At 44.4% G+C, this 11,521-nt stretch overlaps 2 protein-coding genes across 3 annotated transcripts; one reads left to right on the forward strand and one right to left on the reverse strand.

Annotated features, from left to right (window-relative positions):
- The first annotated feature begins 1,099 nt into the window (after positions 1 to 1,099).
- Positions 1,100 to 8,272, forward strand: LOC109757775 (very-long-chain aldehyde decarbonylase GL1-11). 2 transcript variants are annotated; one of them, XM_020316602.4, is made up of 7 exons: positions 1,100 to 1,323; positions 1,445 to 1,582; positions 6,844 to 6,989; positions 7,121 to 7,240; positions 7,334 to 7,546; positions 7,654 to 7,734; positions 7,832 to 8,272. In XM_020316602.4, exons 1-7 carry the CDS (start codon positions 1,291 to 1,293, stop codon positions 7,899 to 7,901), a joined length of 801 nt encoding a protein of 266 aa, XP_020172191.1. In that variant the 5' UTR covers positions 1,100 to 1,290; the 3' UTR covers positions 7,902 to 8,272. The 2 variants fall into 2 exon arrangements, with proteins under 2 accessions (XP_020172191.1, XP_073352500.1); XM_073496399.1 differs by lacking the exons at positions 1,100 to 1,323; positions 1,445 to 1,582 and adding an exon at positions 6,099 to 6,180 and having other exon boundaries at positions 6,267 to 6,989.
- A 14-nt stretch (positions 8,273 to 8,286) lies between these two features.
- LOC109757771 (tropinone reductase homolog At2g29290-like) lies at positions 8,287 to 9,343 on the reverse strand. The gene is made up of 2 exons (XM_020316598.4): positions 9,243 to 9,343; positions 8,287 to 9,141 (listed from the first exon to the last, which is right to left on the reverse strand). Exons 1-2 carry the CDS (start codon positions 9,341 to 9,343, stop codon positions 8,412 to 8,414), a joined length of 831 nt encoding a protein of 276 aa, XP_020172187.1. The 3' UTR covers positions 8,287 to 8,411.
- Between the last annotated feature and the right edge of the window lie 2,178 nt (positions 9,344 to 11,521).

Raw genomic sequence — 11,521 nt, forward strand, 5'->3', positions numbered from 1 at the left:
CCGAGAGGGCCCAGAGACACCTCTCCGATACACGGAGTGATAAATCCTAATCTCGATCTATGCCAACCCAACAAACACCTTCGGAGACACCTGTAGAGCATCTTTATAATCACCCAGTTACGTTGTGACGTTTGATAGCACACAAGGTGTTCCTCCGGTATTCGGGAGTTGCATAATCTCATAGTCAGAGGAACATGTATAAGTCATGAAGAAAGCAATAGCAATAAAACTCAACGATCATAATGGTAAGCTAACGGATGGGTCTTGTTCATCACATCATTCTCTAATGATGTGATCCCGTTCATCAAATGACAACACATGTCTATGGTCAAGAAACTTAACCATCTTTGATTAACGAGCTAGTCTAGTAGAGGCATACTAGGGATACTTTGTTTTGTCTATGTATTCACATATGTATCAAGTTTCCGGTTAATACAATTCTAGCATGAATAATAAACATTTATCATGATATAAGGAAATAAAATAATAACTTTATTATTGCCTCTAGGGTATATTTCCTTCACTTAGCTAAAAAGATAAGGCAAAACTTCTCCATCTGTTTCAAAAAGGAAAAATAACTAATGCTTGCAAAGTTTTATATCTGCGAATATTGCTTGCTTTTTTTAGTTGAATATAGTATAAACAATTCTACACAAGAACATGGGAAGGTTTGGTGCTACCACTGTTGGTAACGATCAATGTCAAAAAGGAAAACGACGTACAACAGAACAAAACTAGTCATGAATTAATGCATGTCAAAAAGGAAAACGACATACAACAGAACAAAACTAGTCATGAATTAATGCCTGCGAAATTACTTCAATCTTGTGTGCAAACATATTTTTTTAGTCAAATCTGATGAACAGAACATTACTGCATATAATGAGACAAACACAAGAACTTGTTTATTACTCTCTCCGTTCTTAATACAAGTCTTTTTAGAAATTTTAATAAAAAATTATATATAAAGCAAAATGAGTGAATTTACACTCTAAAATATGTTTAAAAAATTATATTTAGAAACAGAGGGAGCGAAATTCGTGAGGAAACGAAAAGGAAGTGAGGCGAAGGGGGCGGAAAGCCACACACACGTGGACGCATCTAGTCCGGGTGTGTGTGATGACCGAGTGACACACAGAACACATATATATTCAGCCAGGAGGAAGCAGAGGAGGCGGAGGAGGAAAGCTCCAAGGGCGGCCAGCCAGCCAGATACAACATACAGCACCGAGAAAGATTCTTTCCCCCTTCCTCCTCCTCCTCCTGCCATCCGCCGCCGGCCACCCAACAATGGCGGCCACCCCGCTCGACTCCGCCTGGGAGGTACGCGCCCGTCGTTCCGATCTCTGTCTCCCCTCCCCGCTATACGTGCCGATCTTGACGGATCTCTCCTCTCCCTCTCCGTCGCCGTCTCCGGCCTTGCTGTCGGGATCAACGAATGCAGTGGCTGATCACCAACTTCAGCGAGTTCCAGCTGGCCACCGTCGTCACCTTCGTCCTCCACGAGAGCGTCTTCTTCCTCTCCGGCTTCCCCTCCCTCCTCTTCGAGCGCTTCGGACTCTTCGCCAAGTACAAGATCCAGGTCTGCTCCTACCCATCTCGCACGCCTCTTGATTGATTGATCGATTTGATCCATCCATTAGATAGACGTGCCTAGGCCCATCTTGCGCGTCCAATGTGTGTGTGTGTATACCTTCGAAATTTCGCGACACGAGATAGCATGGTGGGAGAACAGTCATGGAAGATAACGAATCCTGTTTGGAACCTATGATTGGACGTTTTTCTTTTTCTTCTTTTGTAAAAATTTCTCTATCATGACAAGCAAGACTGACGAGTAAGACAGCCGAACCAGAAAGGGATGCGTCTGATTTCTTTATATTGCGTCGTACTTATACGAACCAAACACGAGTAGGCAACACTCATTTTCGTTTGGCTCTCTTCCCTACTGTTTGAGAAGCTATTTCTGCCTTCTGCTATTAGATTTTTAAAGTGATGCATTACGCCTCGCGTCCAAATCAAACTGCGTGCTGAGAGAAGGAAAATAAGGATGAGAAACACTGGTGACATGGCTCAGTTAAACATGCATCGGAAGACTTATGGATTTTCACTGTAGATGCTGCACTAATACTTGAACCTTCTATTTCTTGATCAAGCTATAATAAATTCCTGCCCCGAGGTTATGATTTCAAAATATGGGAATAAAAGTTCCAAGCTGAAAAAATCCTTGGGACTTTGGAATGCTTTAATTCTAAGCACTCTGGGAATCGATCTCTGCATCTTTATCAGGACAAACAAATGCCTAAGTAGTGAGATACAAGATGCAAGTCTGCTCTTAACTATGTCACACGCTTCTTGATTCATCCTTCCACTAGATAGACATATATAGTTCCATCTTCCATGTGAAATGCATGTGTACCACACATGGTGGGAGAACTGTTAAATGAGATAACACGGGAATAGACAGGGAAGGTAACCAAACCTTCTTCTAAGCTGTTAATGGATGTTTTTCTCTTACATAACTTTCTCTATATGGCAAGTAAGACAGCCCAAGCAAGGAAGAAATGTATCTGATTTATTTCGATATATGATACTATATGAACCAAACAACACCAGGCACCAGCTGTTTCCATTTCACGTTCTTTGCTCCTATTTAAGAAACTATTTCTGACTTTTGATGCTAGAGATTCAAAGTAAAAACTTACACCTCACAACCAAATCAAAATGTCTTCCGAGGAGAAGGAAAATAAGGACGGGATACATTTGGTCAGCTAGGCGTGTGTCTGTGGTCATCGAAAAGTCTTTCTCATAACTTTCTCTATCAAGGAAGTGATGTATCTGATTTATTTCAATTGTATGGTACTGAGGTGAACCAAACAACACTAGGCACCGCCCGTTTTCATTTCATGTTCTGTGCTCCTATTTAACAAACTTAATTTTTAGTTTTTCTTTTAGAGATTCAAATTCAGACATGTTGTATGATACTGATATGAACCATACAAGAGTAGGAAACACTCATTTTCGGTTAGTTTCTTCGCTCCTGTTTAAGAAGCTATTTCTGCCCTCTGCGGTTAGAGATTTATAAAGTGATATATTACATCCTGTGTCCAAATTAAACTGCCAGCTGAGACAAAGAAAATGGAGATGACAAATACTTGGTCAGCAGTGGCGGAGCAAGGTTTGAAGTTTGTATGCGACTTCATTTGACATTACAAATAGATTTAGATGACCAAAAGCTGTGTGATACAACTACCAAACATAAAATGCAATAAAACATGAAGTCATAAAAGTTGCTGGCATTGGCACCCGCGACAGAAGATCCTACTTGCAACATGTAACCATTTTTGTATGCATTTAGATATCAGTTGGGTGCGTCCACCCTGTTGCCTCTTGTACTGTTGTTATAGTCGTGACACTACTCTAGCTCCTCTGTCAATCACTGTTGTTTGTCCCTCTTGTTCCATCTTGGGGTGCTGGTGAGTTCAGTATGTGGCGGCGTGGTGGCTGTGGCATGCATCGTGTGGTGCGGGTCGAGATTCGGGCTGGCCAAAGACTTAGCAAGAACAGGCGATTGCAGCTTTTGGTTTGGCATACCGAGTAGACACAAGTGTAAATGAAGTTGGTGGTGGACACATAACGTATTGGCCCAGGCCTGCCGATGAATAAAGGAGGCGTCCCCTCCTTCCTTACATGGATCACATACGCCACTTCACCTTCATACCTGCAGATCAAAGCTTACATTTGGTGTTCCCATGGTGTCATAGCTAAGGGTATGAGGAGGTGTGCTTCCTTAGTTAGCAACCTGGAGACCTAGGATGGATACCCCTGCTTGCCCCTATGGTGGCACCGCCCATGGGTCACAGGGCTCAGCTAAACTTTTGTGTCTCTGGACATATTTTTTTTCACCGCAGATGTAGGAGCGCTGCTTGAATATTGCATATTTTTACCATAATATAACTTCCTGCCCAAGGTTATATTTAACATACAGAAATAGAAGTTCCAAGCTAACAAATCTTTGGAATATGAGTGCTTTAATGCTAAGCCGTTCCGGAGTCAAATGCTGCATCTTTGTAACGCTCCCAGATTGGCTACCAGGTATAAGGCTGCTTCGCCTGGCTACCAATTGGGATCTATACTGGTCCCACAGACCAACAGTGTGCGTCAGATTCATGCCAAGTCTTAGTGGTCGGGCCTCTGCTGTGAAGGCATCATAACGTATCTCAATTTTCTCATTAGCTGCTGCCATAAATTTTCCATGACAATGCCTCAAAACTGCTCCAACTGCGCCTTGTAGCAAGTCCGCATCAAATGCTGCATCCACATTGAGCTTTACATAATCTTTCCTCGGTTTCATCCAGCCCCCAGTTATAACTTTACTCTTCGTGAGCAAGCTAGACCAAAATTTGCAGCAAGGACTTTCACAGATAAACAAACCTGAGCAGCAGATAGACATTGTTCACCGTGGAGGAATTTCCTGTGTTCCCACCATAAGTACCAAGTTTTGGCTTGACTGCCTCATCACACAAACCTCTTCATCGGGATGCACCGCAAGTACTCTAGTATAGCTTCACCAGCTCGGTCCACATGACAAGATCTCACAATGACTTCATCAAGACCTAACAAGGTCCATACTTCCATGGCCACAGAACGATCAAATAGGAGATGTTTTATAGTATCAGCATCGCCCTTGCAAATTGGACACTGAGCCTGCACTTTTATATGTCTGCCCGTAAGAATCGCTCGACAAGGGATGGCACCGAGAAGGGCCCTCCATCACACAAACCTCTTCATTCGGGATGCACCGCAAGTACTCTAGTATAGCTTCACCAGCTCGGTCCACATGACAAGATCTCACAATGACTTCATCAAGACCTAACAAGGTCCATACTTCCATGGCCACAGAACGATCAAATAGGAGATGTTTTATAGTATCAGCATCGCCCTTGCAAATTGGACACTGAGCCTGCACTTTTATATGTCTGCCCGTAAGAATCGCTCGACAAGGGATGGCACCGAGAAGGTCCCTCCATACAAAGATCTTTACCTTTGAAGGACAGCGAAGGTTCCAAACTGTTCCCCACTACAACTTGAATCTGAAGCATCCACATTAGCATTTGACAACTTATGTCCAAACTGATATTCCCACTCTGCATGGTACGCTCATCGGACAAAAAATGTTCCCTTTTGTTGAGATTCCAAGCCAAGAAAACATCCATTTCATATGTTGGGAGAGGGATCGCCAAAATCCTTTGAGCATCTTACCTTCTACTCATCAAAATATAAGGTAAATCACGAGCAGGATTTGATAAACATTTATTTACACAATCGCATTATGGGCAGGTAAGTCTAGAATATTTATATCCCGTTGCAACGCACAGTCATTGTCCTAGTCATTTAAAAACATATATGCTTGCGTGATTACGCTAGAGCTATATTAAGCTGCTAGGTATCTCTACTATTAAAAGGGAGTTTGTTCGTTTTGCTCTCGTCGCTTCCACCCCTCTTTTTTCCAAACCATGTGATAACCCCCCTTTTTTTCCAAACCAACCTGCACCTCCTTGTTTTTTTTCTTTCAAAACCACGTGATAACCCCCATTAATTTATTTCCAATCCGACCCCCACCTCCTCGTTTTTGCGAAAGAAATCCCTTGCAAAGCAATTAATGGATTTTTTTTCCCAAACTACATGATAACTCCCATTAATGTATTTCCAAACCAACCCCATGTCCTTGTTTCTGGGGAAAGAAATCCCTTGCAAAGCAATCAACATAATTCAAATAAATTGCCAATAGCAAGAAATCCCTTGCAAGCAAACAACAAAATCAATTCATGTACTTGTATGTACACAATCTCAATCACATCATATCTTTCTTTACCTTTGCATATGGACTCCCTCCCCACATCATATCTCAATCTCAACCCAATCAAAAATTTCCTATGTTGAACCACTAGAACAAAGTTGCCCCCGTTGCAACACACGGGTATTTAGCTAGTCATACTAATTGCATTATTGGTAATAGGAAACTGACGCTGCATTTTGAATATAATAGCTCTTCTGCAAATTTAGACTATCCTTACTGTTTCTTTTTTGTGCTAGCCAAACTGAAGGGCATACTGTCTGACCAGTTTTACAGCAGAATCTCCTCGCTAAGAACATTAGTTTTATATAATATTCTGAATGGAGGTATGTGGTGTTGTGTTCTGTATAACACAGTCTACATTTCGATTGGACTAAATTTACTCCAATAAACTAAATTGAACTTCATTGAGGGAAACTCGGCCTCCGTTTGCTTGTCGAGCTGTAAGGGAAACTCGGCCTCCGTTTGCTTGTTTCAAGCTGTAAGGAAATGTTTGTAGTCGGTGCCTTGTTCTTTTCTCTTAAAAATGTTAAGAGTTTTTTCTGTAGGAGAGGTTGTTATACTTTTGTTTGGTTTTAGTAATGGAAGTAACTTATCATCCTGGCTCTTAAGAAACATGCATGTGACTGGGCTTGTAGTGCATGTTACTGATTTTGTTCCCAGTTTACTTTCCTCAGAACAGTTTCTGCTTTCCAGTGTGCGCTAGTTTACTTTCCTCAGCGAAATCTATCTTGTAGTGCATGTTGGGCTAAATCTTCTATCGATGTCCGCATCAAATTTACTTTCCTCGGAGAAATCTATCTTGTAGTGCATGTTACTGATTTTGTTCCCAGTTTCTGCTTCCAGTGTGCGCTAGTTTAATTCACTCCTTTTTATTTTCCTGTGATGAAATATTTGATTCATTGGAGCTATTTAATTCAGTGAACATTTGTATGTACCTTCCTTATGTAACTGGTTTCCTAAACAAGTGTGTGTGTGCATGTTTGCAGAAGAAGAGCAACACTTCTGATTACCAGAACAGATGCGTCATGCGTCTCATTCTCTACCATGTCTGTGTGAATTTGCCAGTCATGATTTTCTCCTATCCTGCCTTTAAGTTCATGGGGCTGAGGAGCTCTCTTCCTCTGCCACACTGGTATTAAATTTTATTTCCTTCTTAAGTCCAACAAAAGTATAATTTGAGAATGCACACATGAAAGCAGCAGGATAACTAAAGACTCAAGTGGAACTGGAAATTGCTTAACTTGCTAATGCTACCTGATGCAGGACGGTCATTGTATCTCAAGTTCTTTTTTATTTTATACTCGAAGATTTCATATTCTATTGGGGGCACAGGGCTCTGCATACCAAATGGCTATACAAGCATGTCCACAGTGTGCACCATGAGTAAGTGATATTTCTTCATTAATCCGTATCTGGTATTACTTACTACATTGGTTTGTTACCATTCTAACTTTTAACACGATAAAATGTGAGCAGATATGCTACACCATTCGGCTTAACTTCGGAATATGCACACCCTGCTGAAATTTTGTTCCTGGGATTTGCCACGGTTGTTGGTCCTGCCCTGACCGGCCCTCACTTGTTCACCCTTTGGCTGTGGATGGTTTTGAGGGTGTTAGAGACGGTTGAAGCTCACAGTGGATATCACTTCCCTTGGAGCCCATCAAACTTCCTGCCACTGTATGGAGGGTAAGTAAACTAGAATTTGCAAATGTGTTGCCTGATGGTAGGGAAGTTCTATTTTTCCATTTGATAGGTTGCGTTTAACCGAGTTGTGAATATTTTCTCATGAGCAGCTCTGACTTCCATGACTACCATCATCGTGTGCTGTACACCAAGTCAGGAAACTACGCCTCTACTTTTGTTTACATGGACTGGTGAGTATACATGTTTGCCTTTGCTGTGTTGAATATGCGTGGTAAGCTCCCTCCCTTTTACATGACATGCATCCTCTTAATCTTGTTGTTGCGTTAGGTTGTTTGGCACAGATAAGGGTTATCGCAAGACAAAAGCCATCGAAGGGGAAGAAGGGAAGCATTTGTAAATTGTGGAGGCTACTCTCTCTTTTCTCTGAGTCAACTCATCAGAACTAGTTTTTGATCTCTTGTATTGGTGATAACATTGTGTTCATGGGAGGAGATACACGCGGCATCGATCCTAGGCATGGGCCGTCGCTCCTACATGTCGTTGAGTCTCTGTTCTCCCATATTTGCTAGCATGATGAGATCATGTGTTGTGTAGGCCAACTTATATAATTTGTGGTGAATTAAATATGTTGTGCTCTGTTGGGGTTTGTTTTGGACATATGCCCATGACAAGCTAAGTTTTCTCCCATATTTGAAGCAGCAATAACTTGTCAGATTAGTTGTTTTGCAAGTCGAGTAAATAACCGAGATGAGATTTGTCTGTGCTTTATTTGTTTTGCCTCAGTTTCCCTTGCAAACTCATCGGGAGCATGGTGCAAGTGATTACTGGCAATCTGAATCATCTTAATAATCAAACAAAACTTAGCTTCTAGCCATGGATGCAGCTTCTCACGGTTACATGTGCATTGTCATAGCTTGGCTGCTATTGTGCGTCCTCCATCGACGCATATGACCTGGCCCGTGATGTACCCGGCGCCGGGCATGCAGAGGAAGGCGACGACCGCGGCGACTTCGTGGGGCTTGCCGAAGCGGCGCATGGGCACCCGCGCCGTCTCCATGTCGGCGAGCCTCCGTGCCATGGTTGGGTCGGTGGCGAGCGTGGTGGTGGAGATATCGGTGTCGATGCCGCCCGGCGCGACGCAGTTGACGCGGATGCCGTGCGTCGCCCACTCGGCGGCCAGGCTCCTGGCGAGCTGGTGCATGGCCCCCTTGGTGAGCGAGTAAACCGAGAGCGCCGGGTAGGCGATGTAGCCGGTGACGGAGGAGATGAGCAGCACGGAGGAGGCCCCGGCCTGGCGGAGCAGCGGGTGCGCGAGCTGGGAGAGGTGGAAGCAGGGGTCGAGGTTGGTGGCCATGAGACGGGCGTACTCCTCCGGCGTGGTGTCCGCGGCCGCCTTGTAGAGGGACAGGCCGGCGTTGTTGACGAGGATGTGGAGTTTGCCGTGGAAGAGGTCGCGGACCGTGGCGACGAGGGCCTCCCTGTCGCCGCGCACGGAGACGTCGCAGACGGAGGCGGTGACCAGCTGGTGGAGGCCCTTGCTCTGCCATCGCCGCCGGCATTTGTCCAGGCCGGCGGCGTTGCGTGCGCAGGTGTGCACCTTGGCGCCGAGCCCGGCCAGCTCCTCCACGATGGCAAGCCTAGGCACGTACAAAATGAATCGATCGATTGATCAATGCGTGCACCACCGACTAACTAATCGAGTGTGCAAAGCCACGAAATGAAGCATAATTGAACATACCCGATCCCCTTGGTTCCTCCGGTGACGAGCGCCGTCATGCCGGCGAGGTTCCACCGTTTACTCATCGTCTCCTGTGAAGAATCCGATGTGACACCTGCCATCGTGAAATATATATCAGCTATAGCCACTGATCGACCCTGCATTACTAGCCAAGTTATATATATTTGTGTGATGGATCGATCGCCCCAATGACCTAGCATCCATTCATCTTGTTGGACATCATGCTTAGTTACCACACTCGGTATTGGAGTCCCCTCCAAGTTCGTGCACTGCCAAGGAAGATAGATATTTTCGATGCATATGCCCCCAGCCTCCTGCTCGGCTGCTTTTTGTTAATTGCTTTCGGCAAATGTTCATCTAAACTAAAGAGTAATGTTTCCGGCCCTACGTGGTCCCATTTTTTTAAACAAGGGACCTGGCACCCGAATTCCGTTAATATTAAAATTTACAGTGGTTTCCCTACAGATGAACACGTGGTCTCATTGCGTAGAATAAGACACTTGTGAATATCTCTTTGATGCAATTTTCACCTATTTGGATGTCTGGCCTGCATCCAAATCTTGGCCTCCATGGAATTTAAAGCACTATTGGGCCTGACTCTGCTGAAACTTTCGAATCGGTTGTCTCCACTGAGTCAGGCCCGAGCGATGCAAGGTAGCGCATGTGGTTACATGCGGCTTTACACGCTTCCCTCCTTCCACTCTCCCCTCCACCAACACTCACTCTCCCAAGGCGGTGCCATAAATCCCCTCACCCCTTTCTCACCACTCACTCTCCCCTCCTTCCACTCTCTAACCGGCAACGGTGAGCATCATAGGAGGCAATATCTGGACTACGAGCACCGACCTTTCATCACTGCTTCATCTCCCCTCCACCAACACTTTGTCAATGACGGTAAGCCCCGCCTTTCTGATTTAGGTTTTGATTTGGGGTGTATTTAGGGGCATGGGTTTAACTTCACACATTCGATTAAGGCTTCGATTTGGGGTGTCGATTAAGAGCATGATTTGGTTGTCCATATTGATGTTCATTTAGGGTGTCGGTTAAGGGGTTGATTTGGGGGTTCATATGGACCGATTTCGGTGTTGAAGCCTGATCAAATTTGGGCAACAACATATAGATAGATTTTTTCAGTCCCCATGTACATATGTAGTCTATGTAGGGTCAGATTTTTTGTCATTTACCATGTCAATATAAGGTTAGATTTGATTCAGTTGTTTAATGTAGTGCTCTACTGAGAAGCTCATCCTCGTCAATGCTGCTGAGGGCAACTGCTCGAAGGGCAAGGTGGTGGCAGAGGGCAACTGCTCAAAGGGAAAGGAGGTAGAGGAGAGCAGCGTTGCCAAGAGGCCTCAGGCGAGGTCGAGAAATTATGGCCATTTCCATGAATAGTTAAGTCATCGCACTTCTGCAAGGTCATTCTAGCACCTAAGTTGGAGTGCCTGCCGATCCCCAGTGACTTTAGTAAACACATGCGCACCATCCCACCAGAAGTCGTTCTAAGGACGAACACCGTCAGCGCCTAAAGAATCATGCTTCGGATAGTCAACGACAGGCTCACCCTTGATAAAGGGCGGTCCGACTTCGCCATAGCTCACCAGCTGCAGATCGGGTACCTTGTCAGTTGTCACCTTCAAGATGCTGACTCCTGACACCTTCAAGGTGATCTTCCTCAGCCTTTCTGACAACGAGGTGGTGGCCAGGTGCAAGAAGTACGTCGGGGCATTTGCATCAATTCGTTCATGTGTTTTCGTTAGTAGTGACTATTTGTTGTAGACTTTGTGTGGTTAATCCCTATGGGCTTGTTTGTTTAAGAATATTGTTATCATGACCTCACCATTGAAAGCACAAGTGCTCCCTGGGTGATTTTGGTAATTAATGTCAACATATCTCTTGTTGGACTAATGCTTCTATCTAGTATGTTTCAGATAAGTTCAACAATGGAGTGGCATGGACTAGAGGATGTGGAACCCCTTCAAAATGCTAAGGACAAAGGAATGGCTCAAGCTCAAAGCTCAGGTCTCTACATTTTTCATTTTAAGTGATGCAAGATCACATTGAGTCCATAGGAAAAGCCAATACTATTAAGAGGGGATGATGTGTTGCTTAATGGCTTGCTTGCTCAATGTGCTTAGTGATATGCTCCAAAATCCTCAACTACTTTCACACATCCACATATGTCCCAAATCAAAAGTCAAACTCGGCCCCACCGAAACTTTCTATCCGGCGCCACCGAGTTCAGTTGACATAGCCACTGCCAGAAACCCTAATCTTTTCGG

The sequence above is a fragment of the Aegilops tauschii genome, chromosome 4 (genome assembly GCF_002575655.3).
Source record: "Aegilops tauschii subsp. strangulata cultivar AL8/78 chromosome 4, Aet v6.0, whole genome shotgun sequence".
In the NCBI taxonomy this organism is placed as follows: domain Eukaryota; kingdom Viridiplantae; phylum Streptophyta; class Magnoliopsida; order Poales; family Poaceae; genus Aegilops; species Aegilops tauschii.